The sequence below is a fragment of the Heterodontus francisci genome, chromosome 1, assembly GCF_036365525.1.
Source record: "Heterodontus francisci isolate sHetFra1 chromosome 1, sHetFra1.hap1, whole genome shotgun sequence".
Taxonomy (NCBI): Eukaryota; Metazoa; Chordata; class Chondrichthyes; order Heterodontiformes; family Heterodontidae; genus Heterodontus; species Heterodontus francisci.
The window spans coordinates 190,172,808-190,193,243 of NC_090371.1; the positions used below are offsets into that span (position 1 = coordinate 190,172,808).

Consider the following 20,436-nt stretch of genomic DNA (forward strand, 5'->3'; position numbering starts at 1 on the left):
TGGCATTCCGGGGTTCCTCGCTGTGGCGGATTGCAGCTTTGCATTAATTTACATGCCATGAATACTCATTACCCTATGCCTAGTTAGGATTTAGTCCTACCTGCCAGATTAACTGAACGAGCGATATTCCCATGCCACCCATTATTCACAAATGTTTCAACATGGCGTGCAACAGTTGGGTTTGTGCAGTTGAGTCTCGGGTCTGTACTCTTCTCTCTTTCCCTCAGCCGCTAAACTAACGCCAGCATTGCAATGGATGTTTGCCTCCAGGCTCGGCACCAGCAAGGATGAATCATGTCAGGAAATGGCGGTGACGGCATGGGCGGGAGCTACGTGAAGGAGGAGGGAGGGTAGTCGGGGAGGGAAGGGTGGCGTCTCGCTTGCATGGTGGAGCAGGGGAGGGTAGTCAGGGAGGGAAGGGTGGAGTCTTGGTTGCATGGAGCCTGCATGGGCGGGCTGCCATTTTTTTCGCCAGAGGATTGGAGAGTGGCAAATATGAAACTCTTATTCAAACAAGGGTGTAAGGACAGTCCTAGCAACTACAAGCCAGTTAGTTTAACATCAGTGGTGGGTAAGATTTTAGAAACAATAATCAGGGAAAAAGTCAACAGGTACTTGGAGAGGTCTGAATTTATTAAGGATAGCCAGCATGGAGTTGTAAAAGTTAGATCATTCTTGACGAATCTTATTGAATTTTTTGATGAAGTAACAGAGAAAATTGATGTAGGGAATGCAGTGGATGCTGTATATATGGATTTTAAGAAAGCGTTTGTTAAATTAACACATAAAAGGCTGGTTAACAAAATTAAGGTTTATGAACTAGGAGGGTCAGTGTCCACTTGGATAAAAAATTGCCTTAAGAAAACGGCAAGTCATGGTAAATGCAAACAGAAAGTGCTGGAAATACTCAGCTGGTCAAGCAGCATCTGTGGAGAGAGAAGCAGAGTTAACTTTTCAAATCTGTGACCTTTCATCAGAAGGGTCTGAATGGCATAGTACAAAAAAGATTATGTAGGAACAGAGGGACCTAGGGGTGCATGAACATCGATCGTTTACGGAGGCAGGACATATTGAGAGAGTGATTAGCAAAATATATGGAATGTTGGGCTTCATAAATAGAGGCATTGAGTATAAAAGCAGGGAAGGTACACTGAACTTTTATAAAGCTCTGATTAGGCCCCAACGCGAGTATTGCATCCAGTTCTGGTCACCGCACTATAAGAAGGTTGTGAAGGTCCTTGAGAGGGTGCAGAGGAGATTCATGGGCGACGAGGACATTGATTTGAGAAGGACTGGGAGATCCAACCCATTGCAACTGGGAGGAGTTTGGGACTGGTTCCAATGGTTCCAGGGATGGGGCATTTTAGTTACAAGCTCAGGCTGGAGAAGCTGGAGTCGTTCTCCTTAGAGCAAAGGAGATTGAGAGGAGATTTGATAGAAGTGTACAAGATAATGACGGGCTTAAATAAGTTAGACAAGCGTTACCACCTCAGTGAGACCATTCACATTAAAACCCGAGATGTGAACTCCCCAGACCTATTTAAAGAAGTAAACAACAAGATTTCATGTTTTAAGACTTTTACTATAACAACTAAACTGAAAATCAACATTAACTAAGCAATACTTTGTAAGTAGCTAATAAACTAAATTATAGAAAAAAGTATTTCTCTTTAAATTATTAAAACAGTTGAAAACCCCAGACCACATTTATAAGTTACACAGTGTCCTCACTGAAGCGATATCTTTGCAGTTAAAAGTCCCAAACTCCTCCCAGTTGCAATGGGTTGGATCTCCCAGTCCTTCTCAAATCAATGCCCTCGTTGCCATTTCTTCCAAGCACTTTTGAGCTGGCGGTCTGTGAATAAGGCTATCCCTGGTGACCATGTTGGTCTTAGCAGCTTTTCGCTATATCAGTGCTCTGAGAGCAGATGTTTTCTGTCTCTCTCTTCTGAGGCTGCCACTACTGATCTTTGTGTCTTCCGGTCTTCTTTACAGCCTCCAAACTTCTGAAAGCTTGTTGAATTTATCCAGAATCAGAAAATCAACAGTCATTTGCCTTTTTCAATCTGCAAAGTCCATAAGTCTGGCCACAGCAGAACCACCCAGGCCTTCCTTTGTTTCCAGGTGTTAAAAATTTCCACTTGATTTTGCATTTTCAGAACCCCTGGCTCCCTGTTTACAATCTGAGGGTCTGGGAAAGCAAGACTCATTGTTCTTCAGGTGTGAAAGCCTTGCATTCTGCTTTCTTTGTTTACATGGCAACCAGGATCCCTGATCATCTCTAGGTAGCATTGGTGTGAGGTCACATGTCTCCTCCGAATCCTTCTTAATGACATTAAAAATCACTGTTTTTAAAAACAAACATACTGCAAGATCCAGTGTTCATAACACAAGGAAAATCTGTTCACACTAACTGCTGGTACAAGCACTAAGGGATATATATTTTAAGGTTTTGGGCAAGAGATGCAGGGGAATGTGAGGAAGAACTTTTTTACACAGTGAATGACATGGTAATGACATGGAACTCGCTGTCCGTGAGGATGGTGGAAGCAGAGACAATGATTTCAAAAGGAAATTGGACCGGCACTTGAAGGAAATAAACTTGAAGGGTTATGGGGATCGAGTAGGGGAGTGGAACTGACTGGATTGTTCCACAGTGAGCTGGCATGGAGTTGATGGGCTGAATGGCCTGCTGTGCCATATATGACTCTATGACCTTTTTTGCCTCCGAATCTTTCCAGGGCCCAGCTAAAGATTTATCCATGATCTCCCAGTTGGCTGCACATAAATGCATGAGGCAGGTCACTAATGGGTTGCCAGTGCAGGAAAATTTGTTAATTTTGCCTGAGATGACGCTAGTTAGAATGAGCGGGCACTTTGGTTTGTGTCTCTGGCTGGCTTTCCACAGGTGCAGGGTATCATCAACTGTACACACATGACAGTCTGCACACCCCCAGATCAACCAGGAGTATTTGTAAACGCAAGGGGTTTCATATCATCAGTATGTAGCTAATGTCCAACCACAAGAAAGGGTTTATGTAGATGTGCTCAAAATTCCCGGGGTGCAGCATTTGTATCCAGAACTTGGAGAGGGCTGCGCCATTGGTTGCAGACTTTCCACAACTGTCCCTGCCACCACCATCTGCTCTAGTTCACTTGAGATCTGTGAGTCACAAAATGAAAACCCAACTATCTGTCTAACTGGAACCACCAAAATATCTGAGCTGGTGCATAGTAAGCACGAATCTTGTGACAGTGCACTGGCAGAAGGAATCAGCTGCTCAGAGGATTCATCATTCGAGAGGTCCTTGGACCCCTGCTGCATGCTTGTCGGCCCCGGCAGAGAGAAAATATATGAATCAATACAAATAAAATAAGAATGCTGCAACTTATCAGTGTGAAGATGATCATATTTCACTCACTGCAACATGACATGTCGGTTGCTGATATTTAATTCTGTCACCAGGTTGCTGGGAGGTCCCCTTCCCATCTCTGATGATCTGGGATGCCGAAACTGATTCCCACTGCTTCCTCCTCTGCAGGTGTTAACTGTGAAATCACTGGAGGACCACCCCCAGTTCTCTTCCTCCCTGTGTTTTGCGCTCTCTTCTGCATCAGGGCAAAGAACAGATCGATGAGTGAGTGCAATGGTATGAGTTCACTCGATGGATGGTGATGGTGACTATCAGGGAAAGGCATCAAATTGCATGAGGGTCATGGTGAGTGGGAATGGTGAATGGATGTATTCCTGTGAGCAGGTACATAGGAAAAGAACATTGGGTGCACTTGGAAAGTAGATGGCTGTGAGAAATGATGCAATGGAGTAGACTTAACAAGGCAGAGAGGGGGGATGGGTGCAGTTTGATGTGCACACAGGACGTAGGTGAATGTGCAACTGTACTCACCTTCCTGAATTGGTTCGGTTATTAAAGTGCTTTCTGCACTTAAACCAGGAGCTTGGCACATGCTCCTGCTGTTCATCTCCTTGGCTACATCTGGCCGCACTTTCTTTGTGGTCGCGGCAGGTTTCTTCTCCCCGTTGCTACAGAAGAGCATTTCTCTTGACATCTCACTGGCCCAACAGTATATCAGGCAAGGCTTTGTTAAAGCGGAGAACAAGCTTTGAGCATCCTGAGTCATTTTCTACCCTTGCTGTCTCTGTGTAAAACCTCCCAACTCCTCCAAATGCCATCTTTGGATTGTCCCTTTAAATACTCATGGAAATTGCATCATGCGGTTATGCACCATGCCGGCTGCCATTGTATTAGAATTAGGTGGTTGTGATAAAATGCCACATCAGACACACTAAAAGTTCTTCTGGGTTTACCACCCGATATTGGAGCCACCCCCCCCCCCACCACCACCACCCGCCCTCCGGCTCCAAATGCATCTCTGAGTTATTATTGGGGCACGTGTGCCAACCATCTTACCTTCCTATGTGCAGTATTTTACATCTGACCATATTAAATTTCATCTGTCATTGTTCTTCCCAGTTACATGTCCAACATATTTTGCAATACCTGAGCTGCCTCTTCCAATTCCACTGCCCCTGTTATTTAGGTTTTGTGCAAATTTAACCAAATTTCACTGGGTTTCTGAATCCAAGTCATCAATGTATATTCGAAACAACAGTGATCCCAACATGGCTGCTTGGGCGTTCTGCTTGGTACTTCTTTCCACCCGAACATAAGAACATTAGGAACAGAAGTAGGCCATTCAGCCCCTTGAGCCTCAATTAAATCATGGCTGATCTGCACTTAACTCCATTTTCCTGTTTTTGCTTCATATCTCATGATATCCTTGCCTAATAATCTATTTATCAGTCTTGAAAGCTCATCGTCCTAGCATTCACAGTCTTTGGGGAGGAAGTTCCAGATTTCCACTATCTATTATGTGAAAAATTGCTTCCTGATTTTTGCTACTGAATGGCCTAGCTCTAATTTTCAGATTATTTTCCCTTGTTCTTCATTCCCACATTAGAGGAAATAGTTTCTCCATATCTACCCAATTCTCAGTGATTGATTCTGCAGTGCTTGAGCAGCATGTTTTGAAGGGGAATTTTTTTTAATGTCATGGCAAGTTGCAAGAAAGTAGTGTACGCTGTTTATATTATTTGCATTCTTGCTAGAAAACTACGTACATGAATTTGATGATTCACTGTCTACTTTAGTACGAGACTATTTGGTTAAATGTGCAATATTGGTAACAAGCAAGTTACTATGTTTGTATGAAATTCCTTTGCAAATTTAATAGATGTTAAACATTTTATTCTAGCACATTTGTTATTTATGTCGCACAGCTTGATTTTCAATTCATATATTTGCATGTTTCATTGCATTCGTTACTGAACAGTAGCAAATTTACATAATTTCAAATCAAAGAAAAGTTCTAGGAGAAAGAATATACAAATGGACCAGCTAATACAAAGTGTAAGATTTTATGGTAAAACCTCTTTAAACAGTGAGTGCACTCATTTAGCCATATAGAGGACTTTTTTTTGATGATTTGATGTTTATTTTCATTCTGAACCATACTCCAAGTCTTAGACAGACATACTCCAAGTATTCACAATGGATGAGCAACATGCCTTCGACAAACAAGTATCACAAATAAAATAAGTGGTTTTAATATAAATAAGGTAGAACACCGAAACAGATGAAATGGACTCAAAACTAATAGATCCGCAGGGTTACATCTGGGCACCACGCTATAGGAAGGATGTGACTGCACTGGAGAGGGTGCAGAGGAGATTCACCAGGATGTTGCCTGGGCTGGAGCATTTCAGTTATGAAGAGAGACTAGATAGGCTTGGGTTGTTTTCCTTAGAGCAGAGAAGGTTGAGGGGAGATATGATTAAGGTATACAAAATTATGAGGGGTATAGATAGGGTAGATAGGAAGAAACTTTTTCCCTTAGCAGAGGGGTCAATAACCAGGGGGCATAGATTTAAGGTAAGGGGCAGGAGGTTTAGAGGGGATTTGAGGAAAAAAAATTTCAACCAGAGAGTGGTTGGAATCTGGAACGCACTGCCTGAAGAGGTGGTAGACGCAGGAACACTCACAACATTTAAGAAGTATTTAGATGAGCACTTGAAACGCCATGGCATACAAGACTACAGGCCAAGTGCTGGAAAATGGGATTAGAATTAGTAACTTTAGGATGGCCGGCACAGACACGATGGGCTGAAGGGCCTGTTTCTGTACTGTATAACTCTGTGACTTTGCAAAGAGCTCTTTTATGATGCTGCAGCAACTACAGCAGTCCCTGCTGCCCAGGATCTTGGCTTCACAGACATGCATAACGTCTACTCTGTAACTGGCAAAACATAAACTATTGGTTGAGTAAGAAACTCAGTTGCAAAACTTTTTCTAAATAAACAGCTACTTTTATTATGGTTGTAACCTTTTGGACTGTCGATGTCTTGTATAATGTAATCCAAAATGCTTGATATCAAGTAATAGACACAGAAAACAAAACCTCTCCTTTCTCCATTTAAGTCAGTGAACACTTGAGTCCTGTAACTGCAGAGTGCCGCTTATGTGGCAGCATCATGATCTCCTCTATAGCCATATTCAATGGAAAAGGTTTATTGGAATACAACTTTGAAAAGAAGGCAAAGACTCTATAATAGTTTGTCAATAGGTTCTGGAAAGGGTAGAACTAATCAGTTGATGACAAAAACCATTAAGAATTTCTCAAAAACTGTAATCCTGTAATCCTAGTGTGTTTTATTACACAGTTGGCAGCTTGACATACGTGACAACATACAGTGCTATGTGAAGTGTTTTGAGGATGTGCCTGAGGCTTTCCTTCATCTTCTCCGCATCTGTTCCTGACTCTTTTTATAGCTCACCTCCATATGCTGACTCTCCTATTGTTACATCTTTGACTTACAGACTTGTGGGCAAAATATATTTTGTTTAGTCACAAAGAACATATTTATTGAGCATACTCTTCATGCAGCCTTCCCGTTGATCTGAGGATATTTCAGCAGTTAGATATTATTATGCATAGTATAACTCCTGGCTCATACATCTGATTATTCAGTTATTCTGATCATCAACTTACCATCCAGGAACAAAGTTTACAATTATTTCCTTCCTTGGCGTGCTTTAGGCTACAAATACAACTCATTCAGTCTCCACATCTAAAGCCAGCAGGATGCCTCATCTGGCATAGGTTATATGCAAATATACAATGTTTGTTGGATTTTTAAAATTGCCAATAATTTCTCTTTAGTTTCAGCTCTGCTTTTTCAGTTCTATGGATTAAGTAAGGCCTTTATGGACTGCATCTCAAGCTGGATATTTTGTATCTGTTGGACTCCATCACTGCTGTTTATCCATGGATCTGGGGTGGAATTTTCCCAGGCTGTGGAGGTGGGTTTGGGGGCATGCGGGCTATGAAATTTGCAAAAAAAACGATTGGGTCGGGATCCCGACATGATCCTGCCCCGGCTTTCCCAGGGTTGGGTTGGGAGTGCAGTGGGGATCCCCTGCGACTGACGCAGGAAACAAATAAAGTACTTAAGGTAATTAGGAGCAATTTCCACATGGATTCCCTCTTTTCCAACATCGTAGGAGTTCCACACTGTGTCTGCAAACCAGCAGCTTGGAGAAGGTGAGTGTATAGCGGGAAGAATTTCCTCAGTGAAACTGACCAGCAGTGAGGGCTTTGATCAATTATGCCAAAGAGCTCCAACCATGGCCGGGTGAGAAGCTGCTGTTCAAAGCACTCCTTCTGTCAAAAAGTGCTTTCACTGCTTGACAGGTGATTGCCAACTACTTGGAAGGCACTTCATCTGACCAGCACTTAACCCACCTTCAGCTGCACTTCCCTGTTGGCAGCCTTCAGCGCAGCATGGGAAGTGCAGCTTATGCAGCTCCGCCGTCCATCTCAGCTGAGAGTCAAAGGCAGGGGGCTCACCACTGCCAACTGCTCCAGCAGAAGCAACACCAGCAGCCTGCTCCTCAGCCACATGTCCCTCCACAGGGCAGAGGGGATGGCCACCAAGATCCAGCTGGAAGGAAGCAAGCAACACAGGGTGTACAGGCAGAGGGCCAGTTCCCTCGACATTTCTGAGCACCAGAGCCTCAAGAGACTCAGACTGTCATAGCAAGTCGTTGCTGACATCTGCATCTTCATGAAACAAGACCTCCTTCCCAGTGGACCTGTTGGGCATGCACTGCCCATGGCCGACAAGGTACCTATCACTGGAGGTCCACACCCCTGCCTCCACACAGCCCGCATCTCTGCCTCCCACCAATTGTGTGCTGTCTTCTGCAGGGAGGTGTGAGTGTTGGTAAGGAATTGTGTGCAGCAGAGGGAAGGACATGATTTGTGCAGGGTCACTGTGAGGCTTGGGTGCAAGAGGGCAATAGGCTGAGGGTAAGGGTGAGTGTTGGCTGATCAGATGGGGATGTGAGGTGCCTGGAAAAAGAGGAATGAATGGAGCTGCAAGGTGTGGACCTGAGGCATGATGTGCAAGAGAATGCTGGCCAAATCGAAGTGTGGTTATTGGCACCTGAAATTGCGATAGCACTCCCTTGTCATGCGCTCCTGAGGTCCTGGATCCTCCTGGTGCATGGTCTCCAGGTTGGAGGGAACAGACTTTAGTTGCTGACTTCCTCGGCCACTTCCTTCCACACCTTTTTGACTGGGGAGGTTGTCATTGCCTTCTCGTCATTGGGAGAGTTCAGCTCACTGCAGCTCCTCAGCTCTCTCAGCTGGACTTGCAGGTAAGAGTGAGAGACCTGGAGGCAGCCTTCCCAGGTACCCCACCATTTCTGTGGCTGTTGCAGCCTAAAACAAAATCCAAGTGCTGCTGAACTTTTTGAAAAATGCTGTGACCCCCTTAAGCAGAAATCCTTCCTCTGCCAGAATGGCCACGCCATCTGTCCACTTTCCCTAATTGGACGCCAATCTCAGAGGTGGATTCTTAATTGGGTGCCTCCTGAAAAGAGCAACCTGATGCCCCACTACTTGGAATTCTGGGTTCCTGACCCGGAAATGGCCTCCCCATTGTCCCAGAGATTAAGGCAGTAAGATTTTGCCCTTGATGTCTACCGGGAATACATCAGGGGGAACTGGTCATATGGGAAATCAGGAGATTTTCCAAGTGTCCCTGGCATTGGTTCCAAAGCATTTGTATGATTGGCACCCTTTTTTTCAGTTGGACTTCAGAAGAATCCCACATCATTTCAGTGGAGTCAGTCTGCTCTTGGAGTATATGGATACTATGATCAACTCTTTGGTTTCACCCTTAAGCATAGAAACTCATTGTTTCTATGCCAGCTCATTTTCTCAGTTAATGTCATTGCCACTGGCAGTTTAAAGTTTTATTTCACAAAAAGGAAACCATTGTCCTTGATAATTGCTTTCGTGTGACATGCTTGAGAGTTGAGTTCTTTACCTCTGGTCTTTCTGTGTGCAAAAATGAAGGAAAACTTACTTGCAGGTGGGGAACACGCACATGAATTCAAATACATGAACATACAAAGGTAGAATTTTGTTTTTAGTCCATAAAATGTGTACAGTTTTTGCAGGGTCACTGAAAATCACTGCAGCGTTGGGGTTTTACATTCTCTTGAATGGTGCTGTGTTGATCCCTTCAAAAAAATTGCAGAGCTGTACAAAATCAACTTTATTGCTCATTTAATCAACTATATTAGTTGTATGTAGCAAGATAAATTGATATGGTTTGTTTATTTTAATTAGGCTTCTGGACCTAGGATTCGATAGATTTATTAGAGTTGGAAGCATTCGGAAGATTGCCAAACCTGTTTTACCATATAGGTAAGCACTAGTTCTATAGCCTATTTTTGACCTGAATGAAGGTGTATTACAGCAGAATCCTTATGCATTGGCCTGGGATAGATTACAATGACCACAGGTTAATATCAGTTCTGTAGCATTGTGCTCCTGGTAATAATCTGAATGAGTGTAGCAATAAATATATGGGTAGTAGATTGAATAACTTGCAGCTACCGTAGGTGATATTGGCTGGGAGATTCCTCGGAGTTGCTCCTACTCTACCATACTTCACTGGAATGGTGGTGCAAATTCCATTGGCGCGCATAGCTGTACTCCCAGCAAAGTAATGTCAGGGAAGTGGGAGCAGCTCCAAGGGATCATTGTTTTCAGTCTTGTAGATCATTTTGAGTTTGAGAAGACAGTTAAGATACTCAATTTGAATCTTACCCAGTTTATGAAAACTCTACTTCTGCTTTTCCTTTCACCCTTTTTGCCAGTGCTTGTGACATCCTTCATCATCTTGCAGATAGGAAATTAAATGGAGGAGACAGGCTGTTTTGGCAGGCCCAAGATCAAGTTGATAATATTGATTTTTTGAGAATGATGTTGAATCGATTCTGGAAAACAAGATAAATCATTTTGATACATCGGGGGGAATTTTAACTCTTCATGTTCAGTGGAAAAGAAGTGGAGGAGTAAATAAAGTGGAGCTGCTGTATTTCCTGCCCAGTTCTCGGCCATTCCCCATTTTAGCGCTGCTGTCTTTGGAGATGGACCAGGATCCTGCTGGACTCCGGCGGGAACCACAAAAATAAATAAAAAGCATCTCTCTGATGCTGATATCAGGAAGCCAGCGAGGTCACTGAAGATAACTTGTAGAAAAGTTCCTTAGCGGGGACAGAAGGAGCAGGAGTGCTCCTCCGGGCCTCTCAAACTATCTCCGGGCCTCTCAAACTATCTCCGGGTTCAACAAGGAACATCTGGGCCTCTGCTGCCCTGGGCTTCCCCCTGCCCTTTGCCGCCAGCTGTTGCACTCTTGTACCATAGCCCCCACTCCCCACCACCTGACACCACTAGCAAACCTGCCCCACTGCACCCCCACCCCCCAAACTTAGCTTGCTGCCAGCAGCCATCTCTTGGTATCATCGGGAAGCCTTTGGGCCAGTTAGGTATTTATTCTCCCCCACCTCCAGTTGGCCAGTTGCCCCATTCTGCCCGAAACTAGCAAGCAGCTGACCAGCAACATTCATTTGAAGTTAGGCAGTCAAAATCTGTGGAACCTCTGACAAAGACTGCTGCGCAGGATTGTTGTCAGTTCCTACTGAACATCGCCAGGAGTTAAATTGGCCCTGCTGTCAAATTAGTCTTGCCATCAAATTTAGGAATTCAAGCTATTCCTGAAAAATTCATGAAGCATGCATTTAAACAACTAGGTCTCAGCCTTGGCCTAGTGGTTGCACTCTTGCTTCCAGTTAGGTGTGGGTTCAAGTCCCACTGTGGGGCTTGAACACAGTCCAGACTGAAATATTATTTCACTACTGAGGGAAACTTTCCGGTGAGACATTAAACCGTCTGATTTGCCCTCTCAAGTGTACATAAAAATCCCATGGCACTATTTGAAGAACAGCAGGGGAGTTCTCAATATCATAGCCAATATTTATCCCTCAGCCAACATCACTAAAACAAATTATCTCATAGAGTCATAGAATTTGGTCCTTTATTTCTTTTGCTGTTTGTGGGAGTTTGCTTTACACAAATTGATTGCTGTGCTTCCCTGTATTACAATAGTGATCACAGTTCAAAAGTACCTCATTGGCTATAAAGCACTTTGGGATGTACTGAGGTCATGAAAGGGGTTATATAAATGCAAGTTCTTTCTAACTAATTCGATCACAAACAAAATTTGACTATTGCTGTCATTTATTCACTAGATTTTGTGATTTATTAATTCCATTAATTGTTTTTGGTTAACAAATTGAAATGGTTAAATTATAATCTAGTTTTCAAAATCCTTGTCTTCATTTAAAGCTCTGCTGGCCAGATCCTATATAAAACTAGGACTGGAACATTCTGGAATGTTCTCCCTAAAACCCATTATTTGATTAACTCTCTTCCCTCCCTTAAAAAGCCTCCTGTAAATCTGCCTTTTTCTCTATGTCATTGATCACTTACCTAACTCTTTTCAAAGCACTTCACAGTGATGAGAAATGTTAAAGGTATTATGTTAATGTAAGTTAGGGTTGTGGTCTTTGCTATCACCAAGTGGGCATTCCTCATGTCTGAGTCTAGACAATGAGGCCCCAATATTTATAGGAAGGCAAGGAGGGTACAGGGAAGGGCAAAAATGGCTGGGGTATGTGGAAATCCTTCCGAATCTAATGGCAGGATGTTATTATAAATTTATTCTTCCGATTCCTGCTCGACAGCTGGCCAAAGAGCAAAGGCTGAACAGCCAGAGGTCGTGGTCCATATAGGTACCAATAACATAGGTAGGAAGAGCAAAGAGGACCTGAAAGGAGATTTTAGGGAGCTAAGAAAGAGACTAGCAAGCAGGACCTCCAAGGTAGTAAAAGTAGTAATCTCTGGATTATTCCCAGTGCCATGTGCTAATGAGTGTAGAAATAGGAGGCTAGAGCAGATAAATGTGTGACTGGAGACATGGTGCAGGAGGAATAACTTTAGATTCTTGGGATGTTGGCATCAGTTCTCGGGGAGGTGGGATCTTTATAGACTGGACGGGTTGCACCTCAACAGGGCCGGGACCAAGGTCCTCTAGTTCTCTTTAAGTTAACATGGCAGGGGTTGAGGACCAGGATGTGGGATTAGGAAGGATAAACAAGGTGCACAAAGGATTGGGAGAGACACATAGTACTAGAGTAAGAAATAGTAAGGTGTTAGGTGGGGTCAGACTAAGGGAAATACAGTAAGATCTAATTCAGGTTTACAGTGCATGTAGGTAAATGCACGGTGTGTGGTAAATAAGGTTGGTGTGCTGCAGGTGCAAATAGCCACATGGGAATATGATGTGGCGATAACAGATACCTGGCTCAAAAGTGGCAGGACTGGTTACTAAATATCCCTGGATACATGGTGTTCAGGAAAGATAGGGAAAGAAAGAAGGGAGGAAAGATCGCAGTTTTGATTAAGGAGAGGTTTACATTGTTGGAGAGAAAGGGTGTCCTGGAGTGGTCAAGGACAGTATTTATTTGGTTAGAGTTAAGAAACAATAGAGGTGCCATTACACTACTGGGTGTATTCTATAGACCATCCATTAGTTGGAAAGATATAGAGGAACAAATTTGCAGGGAACTTATTGAGAGGTACAAGAACTATAGAGTAGTATTATGGGGGACTGGAATTATCCAGCCATAAACTGGGATAGCAATAGTATACAGAGCAGAGAGGGAGAAGAGCTTCTGCAGTGTATTCAGGAGAATTTCCTTGACTCAACGTGGCAGGAGGCATTGCTGGATCTGGTTCTGGAAAATGAGGTGGATCAAGGGTCCGTAGGGAAATATGGAGGGAACAGTGGTCATAGAATCATAAGGTTTAAATTAGCAATGGAAAAAGTCAAGGAGCAATCTAGAATAAAAATAATTAATTGGAGGAGGGTCAATTTCAATGGTTGAGAACGGACCTGTTCTGGGTAAATTGGAATGAAAGATTGGCAGGCAAAACTGTAACAGAACAATGAGCCTTCTTTAAAGAGGAGATGGATCGGGTACAGTTCAAGGTACATTTCCATAAGGGCGAGAGGAAGGGCAACCAAAGTCAGAGATCCCTGGATGCTGAAAGAGATAGAGAGGTGGTTGAAGCAGAAAGAGGGGGTCTATGACATGTCAGGTTGATAATAGAAATGAGAACCAGGCTGACTATAGAAAGTTCAGAGGGGCAGTGAAAAAGGAAATAAGAGAGGGGAATCCAAAAGTCTTCTATGGGCATATAAATAGTAAAAGGCGGAATGGGGTTGATTAGGGAACAAAAAGGGGGGATCATGCCTGGAGGCAGAGGGCATGGCTGAGGTACTAATTAAGTACTTTGTATCTGTCTTTACCAAGGAAGAAGATACTGCCAAAGTCATGGTGAAGGAGGGGATACTTGAGATATTGGATGGTTAAAATTTGATGAAGAGGAGGTATTAGAAAGGTTGGCTGTACTTAAAGTTGATAAGTCACCAGGACTGTATAGGATGCATCTGAGGATGCTGAGAGAAGTAACGGCAGAAATTCCAAGGTACTGGCCATAATCTTCTAATCCTCCTAAGATACGTGGGTGATGCCAGAGGGCTGGAGAATTGCAAATGTTGCCCCCTTGTTCAAAAAAGGGTGTAAGGGTAAACCCAGCAACTAGAGGCCAGTCATTTTAACATTGATGGTGGGAAAGGACTTAGAAATGATAATCTGGGACTAAATTAACAGTCACTTGGACATGGGTGGATTAATTAAGGAATGTTAGCACTGATTTGTTAAAGGCAAATCATGTTTAACTAACGTGATTGAGTTTTTTTTTGCAGTAACGGAGAGGGTTGATGAAGATAATGTGGGTGATGTGGTGTATATGGACTTCCAAAAGGCATTTGATAAAGTGCCACATAATAGGTTTATCAGCAAAGTTGAGGCCCATGGAATAAAAGAGACAGGGGCAGCATGGATACGAAGTTGGCTGAGTGGCAGGAAACAGAGACAAGTGGTAAATGGTTGTTTTTCGGACCAGAGGAAGGTACACAGTGCTGTTTCCCAGGGACCAATACTAGGATCACTACTTTTCTTGATATATATTAATGACTTAGACTCGGATGTACAAGGCACAATTTCAAAGTTTTCAAATGACACAAAACTTGGAAGTATTATGAATTGTGAGAAAGATAGTGATAGACTTCAAGAGGACATAGACAGGCTGGTGGAATGGGTAGACACGTGGCAGATGAAATTTAATGCAGAGATAATGCATGGATAGACATTTGGCTGGCTGGCTGGCAGAAAACAGAGAGTATGCATAAATGGGTCCTTTTCTGGTTGGCAGGATGTGACGAGTGGAGTCCCACAGGGGTCTGTGCTGGGACCTCAAATTTTTACTATTTATATCAATGACTTAGATGAAGGGAGCAATGGCTTGGTAGCTAAATTGGCAGATGACACAAAGATAGACAGGAAAGTATATTGTGAAGAGGACATAAGGAGGTTGCAGACCGATATAGATAGGTTGTGAGTGGGCAAAAATCTGTAATGTGGGAAAATGTGGAGTTGTTCATTTTGGCAGGAAGAGTAAAAAAGCATTAATTAAATGGAGAATGACCTCAGAATTCCGAGGTGCAGAGGGATCTAGGTGTTCTAGTTCATGAGCCATAAAAAGTTAGTATGCAGTTACAACAAGTCATAAAGAAGGCAAATGGAATGCTATCCTTTATTACGAGAGGAGTTGAAAATAAAAGTAAGGATGTGATGCTTCAGTTATACAGGGCATTGGTGAGACCACATCTCGAATACTGTGTGCAGGAGATGGACTCCTGCAGTTTACCTGAATGTGTAGTGGATCAGGCCATGAAAAAACCAGCTCCCCCAAAGGAGACTGCATTGGCATTGCAGGCAAATGACCATGAGGGCTTCCCGTCTGAGACTTTCTTTGGAAAGTTAGGAGACCCAGGGAATGAATTAAATGGATTTTCCCTAGCTGAGGCTCAGCGAGCCGACCCAGTATTGCAAGGTTTAACACAGGCTGCCCAGTCTGAAAATGAAGCAGTCCCTGATTGCTGCTATTTAAAGAATGAGGTACTGATGAGGAAATGGAGTTCTCCTGACAGACCTGAGAGCAAGGAGTGGACAGTAGTGGTGCTGCAGAGGTACCAGGGAGAAATATTAAGAAGAGCCCACGAGACGGCAGTGGCTGTACATGCCGGTATACAGAAGACCAAAGCCCGCATAAGACAGCAGTTTGACTGGCCAAAACTCCACAAAGATGTGGTGGAGTACTGCAGGAGTTGCCACATGTTCCAGGTTGAGGGGAAACCCCAACCTACGGTGAAACTTGCACCCCAAAGTCCTGTACTGGTGTTAAGAGGACCCTCCAGCAGAGGGCTGGTGAACTGTAAGGGACCCCCGCCGAGAAAAAAAGGAACAGGTAGGCACATGGCTGGCAAAAGGTTAGTCAGGGAAGGGGAAAATGTGACCAAGAGGGCAGGTTAAAGGAAGTCTGGGAGGAATCCCGGATGAAAACCCCTATAACAGGTAAGGCAGATGAACTTAGAGCTTGGATTAGTACTTGGAAATATGATGTTGTTGCTATTACAGAGACTTGGTTGAGGGAAGGGCAGGATTGGCAGCTAAATGTTCCAGGCTTTAGAAGCTTCAGGCAGGATAGAGGGGGATGTAAAAGGGGTGGGGGAGTTGCATTACTGGTTAAGGAGAATATCACAGCTGTACTAGGTTCTGTCCCGCCACAGTCTGCCTGCTTCAATGGGTGCTTGGAGCTCAGGGTCATTGCCCGAAAGGTGGACTGATACACCGCACCAAACAACATGAAAAAAGGAAAGAAGGTACCAGCCCTTCGCTTTGCAAGCTGGAACGTCAGAACTATGTGTCCTGGCCTGTCGGAAGACCTTACACAAATCAACGATTCTCGTAAGACCGCCATCATTAACAACGAGCTCAGTAGATTCAATGTGGACATTGCAGCACTTCAGGAGACTCGCCTCCCCGCGAGTGGCTCTCTAGCAGAGCAAGACTACACCTTCTTCTGGCAGGGCAGGGATCCTGAAGAACCAAGACAGCATGGAGTGGGCTTCGCCATCAGAAACTCCTTGCTCAGCATGATAGAGCCTCCCTCAAATGGCTCGGAACGCATACTGTCCATCCGACTGCTCACCACCTCTGGTCCAGTACACCTACTCAGCATCTGTGCTCCAACACTCTGCTCCGCACCTGAAGCTAAAGACCAGTTCTATGAACAACTCCATAACATCATTAGCAGCATCCCCAACACCGAACACCTATTCCTGCTGGGGGACTTTAATGCCAGGGTTGGGGCCGACCATGACTCATGGCCCTCCTGCCTTGGGCGCTATGGCGTTGGAAGGATGAATGAGAACGGGCAGAGACTGCTTGAGTTGTGTACCTATCATAACCTCTGCATCACCAACTCGTTCTTTCACACTAAACCCTGTCACCAGGTTTCATGGAGACACCCAAGATCACGTCGTTGGCACCAGCTAGACCTCATTGTCACAAGGCGAGCCGCCTTAAACAGTGTTCAAATCACACGCAGCTTCCACAGTGCGGACTGCGACACCGACCACTCCCTGATGTGCAGCAAGGTTAGACTCAGACCAAAGAAGTTGCATCATTCCAAGCAGAAGGGCCACCCGCGCATCAACACGAGCAGAATTTCTCACCCACAGCTGTTACAAAAATTCCTAAATTCACTTGTAACAGCCCTTCAAAACACTCCCACAGGGGATGCTGAGACCAAGTGGGCCCACATCAGAGACGCCATCTATGAGTCAGCTTTGACCACCTACGGCAAAAGTGCGAAGAGAAATGCAGACTGGTTTCAATCTCATAATGAAGAGCTGGAACCTGTCATAGCCGCTAAGCGCATTGCACTTTTGAACTACAAGAAAGCCCCCAGCGATTTAACATCCGCAGCACTTAAAGCAGCCAGAAGTACTGCACAAAGAACAGCTAGGCGTTGCGCAAACGACTACTGGCAACACCTATGCAGTCATATTCAGCTGGCCTCAGACACCGGAAACATCAGAGGAATGTATGATGGCATGAAGAGAGCTCTTGGGCCAACCATCAAGAAGATCACCCCCCTCAAATCTAAATCGGGGGACATAATCACTGACCAACGCAAACAAATGGACCGCTGGGTTGAGCACTACCTAGAACTGTACTCCAGGGAGAATGCTGTCACTGAGACTGCCCTCAATGCAGCCCAGCCTCTACCAGTCATGGATGAGCTGGACATACAGCCAACCAAATCGGAACTCAGTGATGCCATTGATTCCCTAGCCAGCGGAAAAGCCCCTGGGAAGGACAGCATTACCCCTGAAATAATCAAGAGTGCCAAGCCTGCTATACTCTCAGCACTACATGAACTGCTATGCCTGTGCTGGGACGAGGGAGCAGTACCCCAGGACATGCGCGATGCCAACATCATCACCCTCTATAAAAACAAAGGTGACCGCGGTGACTGCAACAACTACCGTGGAATCTCCCTGCTCAGCATAGTGGGGAAAGTCTTTGCTCGAGTCGCTCTGAACAGGCTCCAGAAGCTGGCCGAGCGCGTCTACCCTGAGGCACAGTGTGGCTTTCGTGCAGAGAGATCGACTATTGACATGCTGTTCTCCCTTCGTCAGATACAGGAGAAATGCCGTGAACAACAGATGCCCCTCTACATTGCTTTCATTGATCTCACCAAAGCCTTTGACCTCGTCAGCAGACGTGGTCTCTTCAGACTACTAGAAAAGATCGGATGTCCACCAAAGCTACTAAGTATCATCACCTCATTCCATGACAATATGAAAGGCACAATTCAACATGGTGGCTCCTCATCAGAGCCCTTTCCTATCCTGAGTGGTGTGAAACAGGGCTGTGTTCTCGCACCCACACTTTTTGGGATTTTCTTCTCCCTGCTGCTTTCACATGCGTTCAAATCCTCTGAAGAAGGAATTTTCCTCCACACAAGATCAGGGGGCAGATTGTTCAACCTTGCCCGTCTAAGAGCGAAGTCCAAAGTACGGAAAGTCCTCATCAGAGAACTCCTCTTTGCTGACGATGCTGCTTTAACATCTCACACTGAAGAATGCCTGCAGAGTCTCATCGACAGGTTTGCGTCTGCCTGCAATGAATTTGGCCTAACCATCAGCCTCAAGAAAACGAACATCATGGGGCAGGATGTCAGAAATGCTCCATCCATCAATATTGGCGACCACGCTCTGGAAGTGGTTCAAGAGTTCACCTACCTAGGCTCAACTATCACCAGTAACCTGTCTCTAGATGCAGAAATCAACAAGCGCATGGGTAAGACTTCCACTGCTATGTCCAGACTGGCCAAGAGAGTGTGGGAAAATGGCGCACTGACACGGAACACAAAAGTCCGAGTGTATCAGGCCTGTGTCCTCAGTACCTTGCTCTACGGCAGCGAGGCCTGGACAACGTATGCCAGCCAAGAGCGACGACTCAATTCATTCCATCTTCGCTGCCTTCGGAGAATACTTGGCATCAGGTGGCAGGACTATATCTCCAACACAGAAGTCCTTGAAGCGGCCAACACCCCCAGCTTATACACACTACTGAGTCAGCGGCGCTTGAGATGGCTTGGCCATGTGAGCCGCATGGAAGATGGCAGGATCCCCAAAGACACATTGTACAGCGAGCTCGCCACTGGTATCAGACCCACCGGCCGTCCATGTCTCCGTTATAAAGACGTCTGCAAACGCGACATGAAATCGTGTGACATTGATCACAAGTCGTGGGAGTCAGTTGCCAGCATTCGCCAGAGCTGGCGGGCAGCCATAAAGACAGGGCTAAATTGTGGCGAGTCGAAGAGACTTAGTAGTTGGCAGGAAAAAAGACAGAGGCGCAAGGGGAGAGCCAACTGTGCAACAGCCCCAACAAACAAATTTCTCTGCAGCACCTGTGGAAGAGCCTGTCACTCCAGAATTGGCCTTTATAGCCACTCCAGGCGCTGCTTCACAAACCACTGACCACCTCCAGGCGCGTATCCATTGTCTCTCGAGATAAGGAGGCCCAAAAGAAAAAGAAACTACGGGAGGACACCTCAGAGGGGTCATGCAGCGAGGCAATATGGGTGGAGCTCAGGAATAGGAAGGGTGCAGTCACGATGTTGGGGGTTTACTACAGGCCTCCCAACAGCCAACGGGAGGTAGAGGAGCAGATATGTCGACAGATTTTGGAAAGATGTAAAGGTAACAGGGTTGTAGTGGTGGGTGATTTTAACTTCCGCTATATTGACTGGGACTCACTGAGTGCTAGGGGCTTGGATGGGGCAGAATTTGTAAGGAGCATCCAGGAGGGCTTCTTGAAACAGTATGTAGATAGTCCAACTAGGGATGGGGCCATTCTGGACCTGGTATCGGGGAATGAGCCCGGCCAGGTGGTCGAAGTTTCAGTGGGGGAGCATTTCGGGAGCAGTGACCATAATTCTATAAGTTTTAAGGTACTTGTGGATAAGGATAAGAGTAGTCCTCGGGTGAAGGTGCTAAATTGGGGGAAGGCTAATTATAACAATATTAGGCAGGAACTGAAGAATTTAGATTGGGGGCGGCTGTTTGAGGGTAAATCAACATCTGACATGTGGGAGTCTTTCAAACGTCAGCTGATTAGAATCCAGGACCAGCATGTTCCTGTGAGGAAGAAAGACAAGTTTGGCAAGTTTCGGGAAGCTTGGATAACACGGGATATTGTGAGCCTAGTCAAAAATAAAAAGGAAGCATTTGTAAGGGCTGGAAGGCTAGGAACAGATGAAGCACTTGGGGAATATAAAGGAAGGAACTTAAGCAAGGAGTTAGGAGGGCTAAAAGGGGTCATGAAAAGTCATTGGCAAACAGGATTAAGGAAAATCCCAAGGCTTTTTATACATATATAAAGAGCAAGAGGGTAACCAGGGAAAGGGTTGTCCCACTCAAGGACAGAGATGGGAATCTATGTGTGGAGCCAGAGG

At 45.0% G+C, this 20,436-nt stretch overlaps 1 protein-coding gene across 4 annotated transcripts in view; it reads left to right on the forward strand.

The window, feature by feature from the left end:
- Positions 1–20,436, forward strand: part of LOC137374008 (5'-3' DNA helicase ZGRF1-like) — a 170,655-nt gene that overhangs the window by 81,740 nt on the left and 68,479 nt on the right. For all 4 annotated transcript variants that reach the window (XM_068039758.1, XM_068039787.1, XM_068039778.1 and 1 more), the window contains one exon: positions 9,718–9,795. In XM_068039758.1, the coding sequence (XP_067895859.1) occupies positions 9,718–9,795 (78 nt within the window). The remainder of the gene's footprint in view (positions 1–9,717; positions 9,796–20,436) is intronic.